At 36.3% G+C, this 16,962-nt stretch overlaps 7 protein-coding genes across 7 annotated transcripts; 1 reads left to right on the forward strand and 6 right to left on the reverse strand.

Annotated features, from left to right (window-relative positions):
* Window positions 1-34: 34 nt before the first annotated feature.
* On the reverse strand, window positions 35-757 carry GCK72_019573 (uncharacterized protein; the record flags this gene model as incomplete). Its single annotated transcript, XM_003115789.2, has 4 exons — window positions 35-150; window positions 273-417; window positions 464-531; window positions 583-757. The coding sequence occupies 4 exons, from the start codon at window positions 755-757 to the stop codon at window positions 35-37; spliced, it is 504 nt and encodes a 167-aa protein (XP_003115837.2).
* Window positions 758-784: 27 nt separating this feature from the next.
* GCK72_019574 (uncharacterized protein) lies at window positions 785-3,867 on the reverse strand (the record flags this gene model as incomplete). Its single annotated transcript, XM_053733098.1, has 10 exons — window positions 785-973; window positions 1,029-1,165; window positions 1,215-1,454; window positions 1,499-1,738; window positions 2,380-2,524; window positions 2,569-2,636; window positions 2,685-3,069; window positions 3,265-3,401; window positions 3,449-3,698; window positions 3,775-3,867. The coding sequence occupies 10 exons, from the start codon at window positions 3,865-3,867 to the stop codon at window positions 785-787; spliced, it is 1,884 nt and encodes a 627-aa protein (XP_053582011.1).
* Window positions 3,868-4,132: 265 nt separating this feature from the next.
* Window positions 4,133-5,361, reverse strand: GCK72_019575 (uncharacterized protein; the record flags this gene model as incomplete). Its single annotated transcript, XM_053733099.1, has 5 exons — window positions 4,133-4,386; window positions 4,439-4,577; window positions 4,634-4,701; window positions 4,756-5,128; window positions 5,176-5,361. The coding sequence occupies 5 exons, from the start codon at window positions 5,359-5,361 to the stop codon at window positions 4,133-4,135; spliced, it is 1,020 nt and encodes a 339-aa protein (XP_053582012.1).
* A 1,055-nt stretch (window positions 5,362-6,416) lies between these two features.
* On the reverse strand, window positions 6,417-9,703 carry GCK72_019576 (uncharacterized protein; the record flags this gene model as incomplete). The annotated part of the gene is made up of 10 exons (XM_053733100.1): window positions 6,417-6,526; window positions 6,579-6,714; window positions 6,759-6,826; window positions 6,875-7,247; window positions 7,294-7,592; window positions 7,636-7,824; window positions 8,694-8,739; window positions 8,786-8,853; window positions 8,903-9,625; window positions 9,673-9,703. 10 exons carry the CDS (start codon window positions 9,701-9,703, stop codon window positions 6,417-6,419), a joined length of 2,043 nt encoding a protein of 680 aa, XP_053582013.1.
* A 1,211-nt stretch (window positions 9,704-10,914) lies between these two features.
* On the forward strand, window positions 10,915-12,896 carry GCK72_019577 (uncharacterized protein; the record flags this gene model as incomplete). The annotated part of the gene is made up of 5 exons (XM_003115689.2): window positions 10,915-11,050; window positions 11,100-11,284; window positions 11,332-11,559; window positions 11,607-11,708; window positions 12,777-12,896. The coding sequence occupies 5 exons, from the start codon at window positions 10,915-10,917 to the stop codon at window positions 12,894-12,896; spliced, it is 771 nt and encodes a 256-aa protein (XP_003115737.2).
* On the reverse strand, window positions 12,146-13,358 carry GCK72_019578 (uncharacterized protein; the record flags this gene model as incomplete). Its single annotated transcript, XM_003115609.2, has 3 exons — window positions 12,146-12,181; window positions 12,231-12,892; window positions 13,298-13,358. The coding sequence occupies 3 exons, from the start codon at window positions 13,356-13,358 to the stop codon at window positions 12,146-12,148; spliced, it is 759 nt and encodes a 252-aa protein (XP_003115657.2).
* A 341-nt stretch (window positions 13,359-13,699) lies between these two features.
* Window positions 13,700-15,261, reverse strand: GCK72_019579 (uncharacterized protein; the record flags this gene model as incomplete). The annotated part of the gene is made up of 9 exons (XM_053733101.1): window positions 13,700-13,792; window positions 13,835-13,926; window positions 13,977-14,132; window positions 14,177-14,251; window positions 14,298-14,401; window positions 14,445-14,677; window positions 14,723-14,886; window positions 14,936-15,160; window positions 15,207-15,261. The coding sequence occupies 9 exons, from the start codon at window positions 15,259-15,261 to the stop codon at window positions 13,700-13,702; spliced, it is 1,197 nt and encodes a 398-aa protein (XP_053582014.1).
* Window positions 15,262-16,962: the final 1,701 nt, after the last annotated feature.

The following is a 16,962-nucleotide window of genomic DNA, read 5'->3' on the forward strand; positions in this document are numbered from 1 at the left end:
GAAGGTTCATCAACTAAAATAGTGATTTTAAAAGTTAAAAATTAAAAAGAACACCGATCGAAACAATAGTTATCAGAAATAGTTGCAAGTGAGCTCCTCTCGTAGACTTGTCCTTGACTACTGAAGCAGCGGCAGCTTTTTCAACGTCTTCTGAAATATTTACTGTTAGAATTTCTATTGGAGAACACTATAAAATAAGAAAAGAGACAAAATGTGCTTCGACGGGGAGCTCATGGTTTTTTAAAATTTCAAATCTCTTTCTGGTCACTCACCACAAACTTGATCATCAAACTTGACGATCCACGTATCACTTGTCGTCACACTGTTTCTAATATCATAACAGTAACTAGGATCTTTCACAAGCGATACACTGTTATTATTAAACAGAACTGGTACATACGCACGGGATTGAACTCTCTGAAACATTTTCATTGGTATTCGACCTCTTGCAGACAAAATTCACCTGTAGACTTGGAAACGATACGTTTGATAGGATGGAGTTCATTTCAACTATAAGAGCTGGCTGCTCTTCTGAAAAAGAAATCTTTTTTTTTTAATTGTTTGCAGAGCCCGAACACATACCTGTCAATGAAATAATATGTTCCAGTTTTCCAAGGAAATCAATACTTGTCAAATTAGTTCCATAAATAATCAAGCTTCCAAAAATGCTCTCAACGGATTCAAACATATACGCAAGATCCTGGTTTTCATAATTGATTATTACATCACCATGCACATTAACACATTCTGTACTCATATTTGACCAAGTATAATTCTGTAGATCTCACGTCTTCTTTTCTGATGACGTGGAGTTCGAAGAAACTGCGCAGTAAGATCCGGTTATCAGACTAAATTTAATATACTCGTAAGTCATTAGATTTGACATTTCTTGAATGGTAATGCAGAAAGAAGGAGCGCTATAAGAGATTTCCACGTCAATGGTGCTGTAGTTGGCGTATGTAGATTGAATTGGCTGAAAGGATACGTGGTCATTGTGTATTACTAGTGAGCACCTAGGTATAACTCACCATTACATGTGGCATGTTCAATCTAGTCAGGTTGTTGTTAGAGCTTATATGTATCCGACAGGACACGTTGGTAAGATTTGGGAGACCGATTTCTGTCATTTTGTCGTTAAGTGTGAATTTGAAAAATCCATAGTTATCTGGAATAGAGACATTGGATATATGCGAAATTACAACCGTGTTGCCTACAACAATCGACAGATTCCAAACTTGCTAAGAATCTAGCAGTTTTATATTTTGACCTGGTTACTATCAAGTCTCCAACCAGATGCTTCATATTCTTGAGAGTATCTATCATTTGTTTTTCTGTTAAGTCAGTTTCATATCCAATGTATAACGCCGAGGCAGAGCATACTGTACTGCAATTTTTCGGGAAATATTTCAGAGTGGCGGAGTCCAGAATGGTTGGCTCAAACGTGCATCCGGGAGCTGGAGAAAAGTGTTTTTATGGTTTTGGAAAATATGATACTTACTGCATCTCGGATCTCCTGGCGGTTCGGTTGGTTCTACAGTAGGCGCTACCGTAGTTGGTGTTGTTAAACCTTCACTAGGGAATATTGTTGACCATACAGTAGATGCCATAGAAGGGATTTCAGTCGGCAATACTGTATTCACTTCAGTATTCACAATAACATTCACATCCGTATTAACAATAACATTGATTTCCGTATTGACAACAACACTAGTTTCAGTATGGACGATGATGGGTCCTACTGTAGTTGCATCTTGCGAGAATACTCCGACAGCTAGTAAAACTCCAAAACTGAGAAGCCTTGGAATCATTAAAGAGATTTTCAGAAAAAAATATCTGAAAAAGAAACTGAATGTACCGAGAAAAGACGAAGTGAGTAAGTACCCAACCAAGTGAGAATAATAATCTTATTTCTCTGTTTGTTTCTTTTCTCTCACACGCCCCTGCACCCTTTATGACTTGATTCAAACGCAAGACTAGAGACTTGTTGATAATGTTTTAGAATGATGTGTGAATTTAAAGATAGTTGCCTGGGAGATGAGGCCGAAACTTTTTGAAGCGGAAATTGAAAAGTTCCGCTGAAATAGGACAACCAAGACAAACAATGAAATTAGTCATTTTAATTTTAGGTTAGGTGTTGTTTGATTATTTCTGGTTTTTTTTTCAAATTATTTATTTCCGTCATTGGGAGATAAGTATCTTTTAAAAGAGATAAGTGAAGTAACATAATTATTCAACTATAAGATAAAAGCAATACAAAGAAGAAAACGATGGAAAATATAGCAGATAATTGTTTTCCTGACTTGTCTCGGACTATCGCATCCTCGTCGATTTTCTCTGTAACTCATATTTCTTTAATTATCCAAACATGTTGAAACTGACCACACTGTTGTCCGTCAATAGTGGGAATTGACGCATCTGTAGTGTTCAAAGCTTTTCGAATTCCCCAGCAGATGCTTGGATCCATTAGAAGCTCTTCACTGTTGTTTTGAAACACAATTGAATCAGAAATGTCTGCGTAGACACGCTGGAAGAAACGGTTTTGTGAAAGTTAATGACATAGTCTTTTACTTTCAGACTTGGGAAAGAAACATTGGATAAATTAGGGTTGTATTGTACTCGGATCGCTGCTTCGTCATCTGAAACATTTTCTGTTCCCTCTCAATCTAGACGATATTAGTCAGTACCTTTCAAGGCAACTACACTCTCTAATCCATCCAAAAAGTCGATATTAGTCAAATTAGTTCCGTCGATTGTCAACGAGCCAAATATTTTCTTGACAGTTTTCAACTTATGTGTATGCTCTTCATCGTTCAACTCAATCTTAACATCTCCACACACTCGAACACATCCAGACTCCATTGTTGATAGGGAAGAGTTTTCAAATCCACAAGTTTTCTCAGTGGAGCTATTCATTCCCATAGAACAGTAAGATTGTGGCATAATTCTAATGTCCACATTTTGGTTAGACACTAGATTAGCCATTTCCTGGACAGTCACACAAAGTGTTGCGGAGTTATTTGAAATTTCAACGTCTATTCGGGAATAATTGGCAGTGAGCGATGGAGTGGGCTGAAAACAATAATTGTCCTCAACCTTTTGATAAGACTACAATATTGTATGGGATAAACATAATAGTTGTGATCTTACAACAACAAACTCAGACTCGGTAGTACCTAATTTAGGGTTGTTACTTATTGTCTGCCAACTTTAAGCTTCTTATGTTTTGTATAGTTGATGTCATTCTCTTAAGACTCGAAAACCTACCACCATATTGGGCAAATTCAATTTTGTCAACATCTTGTTGGAGTTTATCTCAATTCTGCAAGCTATCGTTTTCAGATTCAGCAGTCCTATCTCTGTCAAATTGTCGTTCGAGGTCCATTGAAAATAACCAGTGTTGTCTGGAAAATATTATCCTGAATCCTCCAAAACATTTTCAAAAACCAACCACAATCAATAGTCTCCAAAGCTGCCAGAAACTTTCCGGTCTTGAATTTTGATCCACTCACAATCAATTCTCCAATCAAATGTTTCATATTCTTCAAGGCATTTGTCAGTTGTTTCTCAGTTAGATCTGTCTCATTCCCGATATACAACGGGGATGCACATACAGTTGCGCAGTTCTTTGGGAACTTGTTCATGCTAGCAGAGTCTATGACAGACTCCGTAAATATGCAGTTGGCGGCTGGAATCAAGTGCTGAAAGAGGATTTATCTAGAGCTCATTATTACCACATGTTTTCATGCCAATGTCTTCTGGAGACGTTGTTTCCACTGTGTCTGTTTGGTTAGTCAAATCCAGAATAGGAGAAATTTGAGCATTCGCGTATTCAGAAAATAAGATTAGAATGAGGATGAACGACGTCATCCGGAAGAAAAAAAGCTCAAAAAATATAATTATGAGAACTCAACGCACCCAAAAATTGAGTTGATCGGAGTGAAGGGTAGACTGATAGAATAATAGAAACAGAGCTGGGCGGAAATATATTCAAACCCGTTTTGTGGGAAATCCGGAAATTGAAAACAATGCTGTCTAATCCATTCAATTTTTGAGTTCTCACGCTTGCCATTTTTTGGGTGATTCTCACTCAGCTCTTACATCAAAAAACAGCAGAAAAAAGATCAGATAAAACTCAGTGAAAAGGAAACAATGCAATAAAAATGAGAGAAAAGCTGAAAATCCAGGAATCAGCAGAGTAACCAGATTTCATCGTAGTTTCTGATTCTGCGAATAGTGTGGTTGATTCTGATAGATCTGAGCTAGCTGGTATTGTTGTAAAATTCAATCCTGACTCATATGATTTAGTGGAAATCAAATCAAAGACTACTGGCGTCGTTGCCAATATAGTTGGCTCCTTTTGTGTTGTTACAGCTGTTGGAAGCTTTGCTGAAAACGTAGTTTTTTGTAAAAGAATATATTTGACAAGTCGAAAACTCACTACAACTCTTCTTGTTATACTTTGTTGTAGTTTGTGTCAGTTTTTGAAAAAGTAGACATTCTCTTCTATCTCTGAAGATGTCTTGAGAATTACCATCAATTTCAATTATTTGGTCGAACCCATTTGGAAACGGTGGTGTCTGAGAATGTTTTCAATATTTTGTTAGCTCAAAAAACGAATTATCTCACTACTAACCTTCATATTTGGAAGCCAAATTTTTTGCAGTTTTTTGTTCGAGTTTATTCGGATCATTGGGATTTTGTCTAAGTTAAATTGAAGAAAATAAATGAACCAAAATATTTATTCCTAATTCTTACCCATTCTCAGATTTGTAACTTGTCGGAAGTTCGCCAGAAATCCTAAATCAGTCAACTTCTCAGTGTCCTCTATTGTCAGAGTACCATAAATATGTGTCACTTTTTCAAGTTTTGATAGGTGTTCCTCATTTTCCGAGTTAATAATAACATTTCCGATAATATGCTGGCAATTTGAATCCATAGTATTCAAATCTTCGAAATTACAAACTTTCTGCTTGTCCTTCCTTATCAAATCAGGGCATAACTTCGCTTGTATATTTAAAAACTGAGCTTTCGCTTCTGCAAATGCCTGGAGTTCATTCGTGGAAATACAGAAATCTGGGTGATTGTTGGTCAAGTTCACCCAGGGCAGTCCATCCGCTGGAAGAGATTTCTGAAGTATTCAACAGTTCGGATAACAAGAAATTCATTAAATCATACTTTCAGAGAACCAAGTCCAAGTTTTTTCAAATTTGGATTTCCATAGATATCAACATAGTACTCTCCAGTATATTGAAATTCAATAGTTTTCAAGTTCTCTAAAAACGATAGATCTTCAAGATCTGTTTCATAAACTCTCAGATATCCATTCAACTTTTTTAGAAAAGATAATGGTTTCAAGTTCATAGATCCATTGACTTTATAAATTTTCAAGCCACCACTTGTTATTTTTGTACAATTTGGGTAGTGAGGTAAAGAATTCGCACCGATCCTTGCATTTTTACAATCTGAAGGCAATTTACGATCTAGGTGTCGACAAAAAGATTGAGTTATTCGAAATTACCGCAGTTTTTCAAGTTGGAATAAACATTATAATCGATATTATTTGAATATATTTGCCTGTCGCAAAATGGCTCGAAGTCCAACTTCAAATTGCCAACAATATGCCATGTGAACGTTGTTATGCCCTCCCAATTCCAAAAGGTTGTTATATTTGTCAGTTCTGTGTTATGACCTATTATAATCATGACTGAAAAAAGAACTTTGTAATTTGACAGAGAAGAATGGTCTCACAATATATCGCTTTGAGAGATGGTAGAAAGTTCAGAGATTTGTAATTGGTGTACTCTATCGTCAGTTTTCCATATAAAGTTTTCAAATTATGAAATGAAGAATTCAGCTGAGATTCAGTCAAATCAGTTTGCGAATTGATGCGCAGATCCCCGCAAACTTTTTCACACATTGACGGCCATTTTTTAATCGACTCAGAAGTAATGAAGCCTTCAGTGAAGTTGCAACCGGCATCTTAACTCGGAACTACTTTCTTCATACACAATTAAACTAACCACATGTTTCTACTGTTACTATCTTCCAAGGTTCATCCTGTGAAGAAATGAGATGAAGAATACACAAAAGTATGAACAAAATCATGTGAAAATGTATGGATAGAATGAAAATTGAAGTTTTAAACAAGAAGAAAATGACGGCAGAAAAATAAAATAATTGGTGGTTGAGTACTCGTGTTTCTTGTTTGAATTTTTGGTGCATTTTTCAAGGGAAAACATGAATCAAGTAGCCGTGCCAAAAGTAGAGTCAGTCACAGAAAGATTAAAACAGATATTACTCTTTTCTGGAAGTTGTGGAATTACTTTTCGCAAAACGGGTGGTATTTGTCAATCCAATACATTTGAATGAGGCAGGATTTCAATGAAAAAGAGTTTTGATAATTATAATTTCTTTATTCAATAAATTGTGAATATGGTTAGCACTAAAAACCACTGAACACTTGAAAGTGTTTCACTCTTGCTTCCTCCAACTTCGTTTTCTTCCGGATCTGCTGCTTCCAACTTTGCTGAAAATTGTATCAAGTGTTCTTAGCACTACCTTGTTGGTCAAAAACAGACCACAACTCTTTCCATTATATTTCAAATACGATTGAGTATGCTTTTGAAATAAACGGCACTCTTTTTGATTTTTGAAAATATCCAACGAGTTTCCGTTTATTTCGAAATGACTCTCGGTATCAGGAAATGGAGGAGTCTGGAAATATTCGAAGTGAATAGGTTTACGTCAATGTTGATTACCGTCATTTTAGGCAGAGAAATGTTTCGAAGGTTTTTATTAAATAAAATTCGTATCATAGCAGGACCACCTCAAAAATAAAAATGTAGACAATTTGGAAACTTCTAAAAGTTCTCACCTAAATTCAACGTAGCCACTTGCTGAAAGTTGGATAGAAAATCCAAATCAGTTAGCTCGATGGTGTTCTCGACAGTGATTGATCCGTAAGTGTTTGTCATATTTTTCAGTCTCCAGACTTCGTTTTCATTCTCAGAGTTAACCAAAACATCTCCGATAACGTGTTGACAAGTTGGATCCAAGTTACTCAATAATTCAAAAATACAGACTTTTTGTCCATCTTTTCTCTCCAATTCCGGACAAATCTTCGCATTCAGATTATAGAAGTGAACTGTGGACGACGCGAAGGCTTGTAATTCGTAGGTAGTCAAACAGAACTCTTGATGATTTCTCTCCAAATTGAATGTGTATTCTGCTTCTTTTGGGTATATGTTCTGTAACAAGTTTCATCAAACAGCAGAGGGAGAGAGACAAGCAAACCTTCAATGAATCCCATCCGAGTCTTTTCAAATTTGGATTGTCATGTATATTTGTTATGTTATATATCTGAATGGACTCGCCAATCATAGTTTCCAAGTTTCCGAGAAATGATAAGTTAGTTAGTTCTGTATCGAATATTTCAACGTTTCCATTCACTTTTTTCAGGAATAGCAAAGGAGATAAATCCATATGATCGGTCACTTTTGTGATTTTCAATCCGCCATTTCTACCTCCAGTAATCGATGTGCAGTTTTTGTAATACGGTAGAGATTCTGGACTTATTCGAGCGTTTTTGCATGCTGAAAACTGTGAGAACTATTTAATATTTCCCAAAACACTCACCACACCCATTTAAATTTCCGTAAGCATCTAGGTTACTGTTGAAAATATTTGAGTCTTCATAATCACAAAACTTTGATAAATCTGCCTTCGTGTTATTGATTATATGCCAGACACACTCACTCTCAGTGTACCAATAATCCAAATGTTTTATATCTGAGAGATCTGGATTGTTTGCAATAACAAAACCATCTGGAGTAAATGTTTTGTAATTAAATTCAGAATCTGTCGTCTTACCACTACCGCAATAAAAATCAGTCAGCCGAGAGAGGAATTTGAGAGACGTGATAGAGGAGTTCTCAATTCTCAAGTTTCCATTTAAAGTGACAAGTTTTCTGAATAGTTCCTTGAGCTCCTTTTCAGATAAATCAGTATTCTCATTAATGAATATATTCCCGCATACTATTTCACAAGTTCTCGGCCATTTTTTTATTGACTCTGTTGTGATGTAAGATTCATTGAAATGACAGTTCAAATCTGAATTCAAAAATGTCTCGTGTCGATATGGTCGAAGGCTCACCACAAGGATGGAAGAAACAATAAGACCTTTCAGGAAACAAATGGAAGAAAATCAGAAAAATTAGAAGAATAGACAGCATGATGTTTGAGAGAAAGAGTAAAATGAATGTCTCGGCTATAGTATATATGTTATAAGGGAAAATAATTACAAGTTAGAGAGTGGTGGTGTTTTCTATATTATGGTTTATGATCAGTTGACATAGAGAATACTGAACTATCTCGAAGTTAAAGGCTACTATATAAAGACTATGTTGTATGATTTCAGCTTTATTTTAAATATCTCAGTTGTCAAAACAAACAATTGGAAAAATCAAAGAAAAAAGAATAAAAGAAAATGTGAATTTCAAAGATACTGCGTTTTTTTCATTATCTGTTCCTGTGATACTCGCATTCGGTAACTTCGCTGAAAATTGGAATCCATTTTTACTCTACGCGTAATTTTAACTCACTGCAGCTCTTATCGTTATACTTTATTTGTGTTTGTGTTAACTTTTGAAACAATAGACATTCTTTTCGGTTTGTAAAAATGTCTTTAGAGTTACCATCAATTCGGAGGGTGGAATCTTCGGTTATTGGAAATGGAGGGGTCTAGAAAATGGATTTTCATAGTATATAAGTAAGATTGAAAATAAACCTTCATTTGGGGAAGTGACACATTCTGAAGTTTTTTGTTGTCTAGAAATTGTATTAATGAAGGGGAACCTGAAATACAATAGTATTGGAATTCTATGGATTTATTGGATTTGCATACCAACTTTCAACGTTGCAACTACACGGAAGTTGGATAAAAAACTTAAGTTAGTCAGCTCCTTCGTTTCCTCGACCATCAATGATCCATAAATATGTGTTGTGTTTTGCAATTTCCAAGCATTGCTCTCATTCTCTGCATTAATCACGACATCACCAATTACATGCACACAATCCGATTCCATTGTGTTCAAATCGTCAAAGTTACACACTTTCTGACCATCTTTTCTGGCAGTTTCGGGACAAAGGGAAATTTCACCATAGTCATAAAATGCAGCTGTACCCTCTGCAAAAGTCTGTAATTCGTTAGTAGAGAAACAGAACTCTGGATGATTATTAGTGATGGAGAGTGAGAATCCGTTTTGGTCAGGGTATATCTTCTGAAACGAGAATAGATTATTTAGTTTAGATGTAATAGAATCCTTCACTTTCAAGGAATCCCATCCGAGGCGTTTCAATTTTGGATTGTTGCTTATTTGAGTGATGTTGAATGCTTGAAAACGTTCCCCGATTATTGTCTCCAGGTTACTCAAAAACGACAAGTTCGTCAGTTCAGTGTCAAATATTTCAATGTTTCCATTCACTTTTTTCAAGAAAGACAACGGAGATAAATCAGTATATTCTGTAACCTTCGTGATTTTGAGCACACCCTTCTCACCGCCATGGATGTATGAACAATTTTGATAGAATGGGAGAGATTCTGGAGTGATACGAACATTGAAACATTCTGAAAGGAAAATCAGATTAGATATACATTTCATTGGAGAGCTTTACCGCAATCTTTCAAGTTTCCATAAGCATTCATGTCGGTGTTGTAAATTATTGACCCATAATCACAATACGGGGTCAAGTCTAACTGTGTATTGTTAATAATATTATATACACACGGGTTATAAGTTTTCCAATACATATTGTCCAGACTAGATAATTTTGAATTATGGGAAAGAAAGAACCCTCCTGAAAATGTTTTCTTGTTTCGAAACTTACAATTCGAAAACTTAGACTTACCTCCGCTGCATTCAAATTTCCGAAGAGATTTGAAAATTCGGAGACTGGTAAAACTTGTGTACTCAATTTTCAAATTGCCATTCAAAATCTCAAGTTTTTCGAAATTCTTCTCTAATTCTGATTCGGACACATCTGTATTCCCGTCAATATATATGTTTCCACACACCATCGTGCAAGATTTCGGCCACTTTCTTATAGTTTTAGAACTGATTGTCAACTCATCAAAATGACAATTTAAATCTGAATTAGTGTCACAATCCCAGAGTTTTAGTTCTATTTCTTACCACAAATATCTTCAGAAGTTACTTTTGAAATGATAAAAAGTGAAACGAAAATCTGATTTATCGGGAAAAACATGACGTTAGAAGAGAAAGTAAGAAAATTGAAAACTTGAGAGCAGGAGATTGGAATAGATGGAGAAATAATAATAGGGTTGTTCTCTCTTTATTTTGTTTTTTTGATTTTCTCTAGCATAAGGAAAAAGAATAAATGTAAGACTTTATTCCAGTTCTTTTCAGTTTTCGCAGAGACATCTGAAAAATTTCAAAGGAGTTTCAGGTTTTCGTTTTTGAGTTATGGGTTTCCCTTTTGATTTTCTTCAACTTTGATATCCTTTTTCTAGGACCAGCTTGTTTACAATAATTTCATGACCTTCTCCCAATCCCAAGCTGAGAACTTCAGTTTCGTTTGGCCGCCTCCACGTTCAAAATTGCATACTTCTAGGAAAACGCAGAATTGCCAGTTAATTAAAATCAAAGTCATAGCAGCTGAAAAAATGAAGCAGATATTTTCCTTTTTATTGCACACCTTTCCAAAGTTGTCTATTGATTTCCTCTCTAAAAAATGTATTTTGAAACTCCAAACTTTGTTTCCAACTCTCTTCATCTCATTAGTATCATCACAACTCCCATCCATCTTATTGGCTTTTATTGTATTTTATTCAAAACTCCTGAATCCATGAAATCAGTGAAATGGGGAATGTTTCATGTTCATTTTTGGTGCACGTTAATGGATTGGTCTCTGACTGTCATTACAATACCGTATTTATTGAGTCCAGTTGCTGCAGGTGTTCCCTTAGGATTCGCAAATGTTCTTGGAATATCTACAGATTTTCAGTGTTATTTTGCCCTCACTTCAGTAGCAGGTAGGCTTCAGAAAAGTAAATGTTTATCAACTTACCCGTTTTAATTCAGCCCAGGGAATGGCCTTTGTTTTAATTTTCGAAAATCGGTATTTTCTAATATTTGCTCGAAACACGTTGTGGCGATACATCCGTGTAGTTTTTATTATTATCAATTACTGTGCTGTTTTCTGTGTCTTCTTGCCATTATTGACAATGATTCCAGAGCAAACAGAAGCTAGAAAAGCTGTTTTAAAGGTACAATTCTTCTAAAGGATCAGAAATTGACGACTTGGCAATTTCAGATCCTTCCTGATCTTCCCGAAGCACTGGATGTAAAATTGATATTTGTACTGAGTACTGACATTAGTTATATTCTGATTTCTGCAGTTTTCATGGAATCATTTTTATCCACGGAGGCAGCAATTTTTGTGGTTTTGCTCTGGACTAATTTCAAACTTACTCGATCTGCACAACATTCGTTCAAAACCTTGAAGTTGCAAAAGAAATTTCTGCTGGCTATGTATATTCAGGTATCCTGAAATTTATGGAGTTCTTAAAACTAATATCACATTTTAAGGCAGCTGTGATGTTTTTCAACTTGGTGATTCCAGTTTCCTACTTCATATTCTCTACAGTTTCGAAACTGCACAATCAGACAGCCAACAATTTGAGTATTTTGGTACTTTCACTAAATGGAATTGCATCGACTACTATAATGTTGTGGGTTCATAAACCCTTTAGAGAAGCTTGTTTCGATTTGTTTCGGTGTGAGAACAAGATGTCAAATACGTCGAATTTATCTGTATTACGTTTCTGAATTAATTGCAATTGATTTCAAAAAATGAATATTGTAAGAGTCAACCATCTGAAATATTCAAAACGGAAAGCATTGTACGAATCTATTAATAGTGGACACTAAAATAAAATAATTTATCTCAAAAAGTTTGCTAAATTCGAGCCTTGAAAAAATATATAATAGTTCTTGGATAGAAATAAATGTAGAATTGCAATAATAAAAGTAGTGGAAACGTGAATAATCATGGCTAAAGGACACGTATTTAAGATAGAAAGATTTCGTTGAGAAATCACTGCTCATTCTGGATTACGATAGTTTTATCATAATTTGAATCGCTTAGACTGGTGTTGCTTGATCTGAAAATACAAATTATAAAATCAAGAATCTATAAGATGTCTAACAAACCTTCTTGCCAGCCTCCATCTCCTCGATATTATTATTGACAACTGCAGTCGCTTTCTTCACAATTTCCTCCCATGTCTCAGGAAGAGTGAGCAGATCTCCGAAATACTCTCCTCCATCCAAAATCTTTGCAACGGCGTCATGAAGCAATTTCGTAAATTCCACTTCTTTATCATCATCGACTGTTTGTGTAGTCACTTGTGAGATCTTCTGATGTGGGGGCGGTGATGAAGCCCGAGACGGCGCCTCAGAAGATGACGATGAAGCGGAAGATGGTGTCACTGACCCGGATTTCTTCTTCGGGCGAGCAGGAGTTTTGATGACTCGTGGAGTTTTCGATTGTACAACGGCTTGTGACAGTGAACCGGGTGCGTTGTCACTCTTTGCGATTGGCATCGTTGATCCAGGTGATCCGGTTCTCGCCATCGATGTCATGTGATCGTGAAGCTGGCTTTTCGATTCGAACGTGTAGTTGCAACACGTGCACATGATGGTGCCGAAAAGATTGTGGTGAGTTTTCATGTGGATATGGATATCCTCGTTTTCCAGCAATTTGTAATCGCAGAGAAGACAACTATGCTCCCCACTGTGGCGATTCCGGCGATGTCGATTCAAAGAAGAGGCGTGGACGAAGACGTGGGAGCACGATCCACAAACATAGGTGCCTGAAATAGAGTTGTATGAACGGAGTCTTTTTAATGGTTCAAACCAAGGCTGTCAAAAAGGCCGTGGGCCGATTCTATATCTCAGTTCCCAGCCATGGAAAATTTTCGCTTCTTCAGGCGGCCTTGTAGAGGACCAAAAGATTAGTCGATGTACAAAAATTCAGCCCATTTGGTTCATCCGCGGCCTCGGCGGCCGGCCGTGCGACAGTCTTGGTTCAAACTACCCACTAGTAATTCTAAGCAACAATGAGTTTTAAATGGTGATGAATTTGAAATAGCACTAATCAAAAATTAAAATGCTTTCTCGGTTGTTTTTGAGTCAGCAAAATTTCACATCTAATATTAGATTCTAAATATTTTGAGAACTCAGAATTGACTTTAAAATTCAGAAAGAGAAACAGTTACCTTGTAGATCCGGGCGTTTCAAGAATTCCACTCGCTTTTGCTTCGTGACCGGGAAATCCATATTGAGGCAAGGAGAATTTAGAGGCTATTCGAATAGGTTGAGGGGAAGAGTGTACTGACGAGGTTTGGGAGTTATGGACAGATGGGTAGTATGCAAAGCTGTGCGCGCGTTATTTTGAATCTCTGTTTCGCGGGCGCTTTTGGCATGGTTCTGGGAAGAAATGATCTCACCGGGACGAGAGTGATATTACGATTAAATTGTGAGTCTAGAAAACAAAGTTAATATTATAATCAATATATTCAACGGTGGGTAGATCAAAAAGCTTTCATATCGTCATAAAATTAATTGATTGATTGTTTGGGTCTGGTGCAACCAGACTATTTCTTTTGTTAAACATGGATCTATTTAACTTTAATAATGACACCGTTTTCTCCAGTTTGCAATTTTATCCAATTCGGTAGGAAGAAGTCCTCATCAATCATTTCGTTTGCTACCTGAAAGCTTCCTATCAAATCAAATTTCCGATTCAATAAAACCTTGTCATTGGTTTCCCTAATATTTCTGTAGTAAGTGACACTCGACGGTTTGGAAAGATAAGAAAGCCACCAGCCAAACGTTGAAGATGGTGCTGAAATCATGTTTATTTCAGATTATTAATTATGAAATGTTGTCAGTTACCGGTGATAAGAGTGGCGTCGCAGAATGATCTCGAGAAGGCAAGATCAAGTTCCGGTGTGAAGCTTGGGGATACTAGCACCTGATAAGTTGGAGAGTTGGTAGGAATTGTGAAGTTATAAGAATTAGGAATAGGGCTTGATGAGTTTCCGAACTTGTCTGAAATCCGAACGGAAATAAATCGGTTCTAAATGATCAGATACCTTGAAAAATAGTGTAAGCAAATTGTTGATCATTACCGAGAACGGCTACAGTAATCTGTTTATGTGATTGTTTATCTGGAACATGTAATTGACTACCGGAAAAAGTTGATTATCCTCTCACATTGGTTCACCAGAAAATCAACCGCGGATCGAGTGAATGTTGCATCCGACGGCTCGTGAACTCCATCTGTTTTGAAATCGCCTCGTCTCACATGAGGACAGACTCTGAATGTTTTTGAAACTGCAGATTTTTGAGGTATCCACTCACACAAAACTTCCTCGGAGATTTTGTGGGAACAACATTCCGGCGAGTGACGTCGCGAGGTTTGTGGGAGCAAGCCATTCTCGAATTTTAGAACGTAAGTGATCAAAATATTTATAACTTTGGAAATAGTTTCCATGCAAGTAGAGATGTTCAACAGTGACATTCAACAACTTTTTCGGATCATCAAATTTGCAACATGCGTTGTCGTTCGCTTTCATACTAATTGTGGAGTTCGGCTGGAAATATAACTATACAATCTTGGTCCGAAATTCGATACTAACAGGTAAAATTCTCAGATCATATTGATCTAATAACTTTGGAAAAATTGGTTGAATACTTTTCACAAATGTAGTGACATATTCAGGTTTGACAACATCAATTGTTGGAGTCCTTTGTAGAATTGATGCGATTCCAAGCAGTGAGATCAGCTCAAACAGTTTGTTACCTGTAAGACAGTGGTGCTACTTTTCAGGAGCAATAGCTACCTAGTCCACCGATTGGAAACGCGTAGAGTCGAATTTGAAGAGTTTTAGTTGTAGGGAAATTGGTAGTTTTAACACACTGTGGTACTGTTCGGTCGACACTTTTCTTTATTCGAGAAGCGTGTTCCAAACGGTTCTCATGATTTTTAGTGAAATTGATCAGAGTTTCTGAGTCTATAATGCAGTTCACTTCCAGAATAGATCGATCATGGTAGAGATAGAAATTCAGGAAAACACCTGCAAAGGGATGATTAGTTGTCACAAATCTTATCCATAAACTCACTCAGAAAAATACATGAAATTATAACTCTCCTTGGCGCTGAGTTCGATGCTGACATATTTCAAAATGAATGAGAAACTACTATGAACTTCTGGTCTTGACTGTTGTTTACTTACTGACGTTAATTAAAATTGCTGATAAGATACAGAAGTGGTGGCAGCGGAAGTTTAGGGTGTTTTATTGGGTTATAAATTTATAATACGATTATTTTTCAATCCTACAATAGTTTCCCTGAACAGATTTTTTGAAAATATTTGTAATAAAAGGTATCAAATACTCAGTACCCCTGTCATCTACAGTACCGCTCAAAAGGTTATCAACTTTGGTTGTTTTCAGTGGAAAATGACCAACTTTGACAGTGTACTTCGGTGTCACCTGATTGTCCGACGAATTTTATTTTGTATGGGTTGGACAGAGAAAATAGAGCACATAATTTTTGTAGTTCACCATTTTTTGTAGGGACACTACTATGAAAGTTACAGGTCATCAATGTAATTTCTTTCTGAAACCGACTAATTTCAATTTATATTAGCAAAACTTTAGAGTTTTTCACTTTGACAACCGGTAACTATCAAGAGTGCGCCTACAAAAAAATGGTCAATTACAAAAATAACGGCCTATTTTTTATCTGTATAGCACAATTTTCTTTGTGGGTCAATCAGTGATATCGAGGCATCCTCTCAAGATTGGTAATTTTCAATTGAAAACAGCCAAAGTTGATAACCTTCTGAGCGGTACTGTAGCCGAAATTACAAGCTGTTTTATGAGCATTCTTTTCCGGTAGTAAATCAAAAAAAGAGATGATAAGAAGAGAAAGGCGATTTCTCTTTGCGAAGTCATGCGGCGGCACTGATAACAAATACGATTTGGAAAGAGAAAAATTGGTTTATACTCATTTGGCGGTAGTATTGCAAAATACTCTTGTTCGGAAAATCGGAATGCAAAGAATTATTGCCACTGGGTCCACAAAAGCAAAGAGACCAAGAGCGCTGACTTCGAAATAATTGACACTTCTGCAAGAATTTGAACTAGATAACATGACGTCTTGTTGGTACAAATTTCAGAGATGAATAATGAGCAAACCAACCTTGCCAACTGCACCCCAAACATAGGACTGTACCATGACAAGACGCATGGGGAGAAACTAATAATGATAGGAATAGTCGTTTGAATGATTAATGCTCTAAATAGTTCAAACTGAAATTTTGAAGTCTTTCTGCTCGAATTCATAGTCGCTTCGTTCAACTTTCGAATTATCTGAAAATGTACTGTTTCTTTTGCCTACATTTTGGTGTACCAATCGGGCCAGAACAAAAAACATTATAATTGACAAAATAGAGATAAAAGACCATAAAGACGTCGCAATCCAAGATTTTATCACGATGCTGTCGGAACCTTCCTGTAAAAGAAACATGAGAAACCTTGTTTGTAAACGAAGAAATACCTGGAACAATGCCCCTATCATATTGAAATCCATTGAATCTTTTCCGTAAGTTACTTGAAACTCTTCACGAATATACTTCCGAATTTCGACATTAGCTCGACCCAAGATGAAACAGATCTTTAAAATTTTCATTTCCTTTGTCATTATTTTTGACAAACCGAATACCAAGATCCAAAGTATAAAACCAAAAGAAGGAATGAAGCAGTCAAGAACCAATGGAAATTTTCTCTGGTCCAAGTGGAGTTGTGTATGACAAGATATCTATACATGAAATGACTCATCAGCACAGCGTAACTGCATGCAACAAGAGAGCAT

Source organism: Caenorhabditis remanei, chromosome V (genome assembly GCF_010183535.1).
Source record: "Caenorhabditis remanei strain PX506 chromosome V, whole genome shotgun sequence".
In the NCBI taxonomy this organism is placed as follows: Eukaryota; Metazoa; Nematoda; class Chromadorea; order Rhabditida; family Rhabditidae; genus Caenorhabditis; species Caenorhabditis remanei.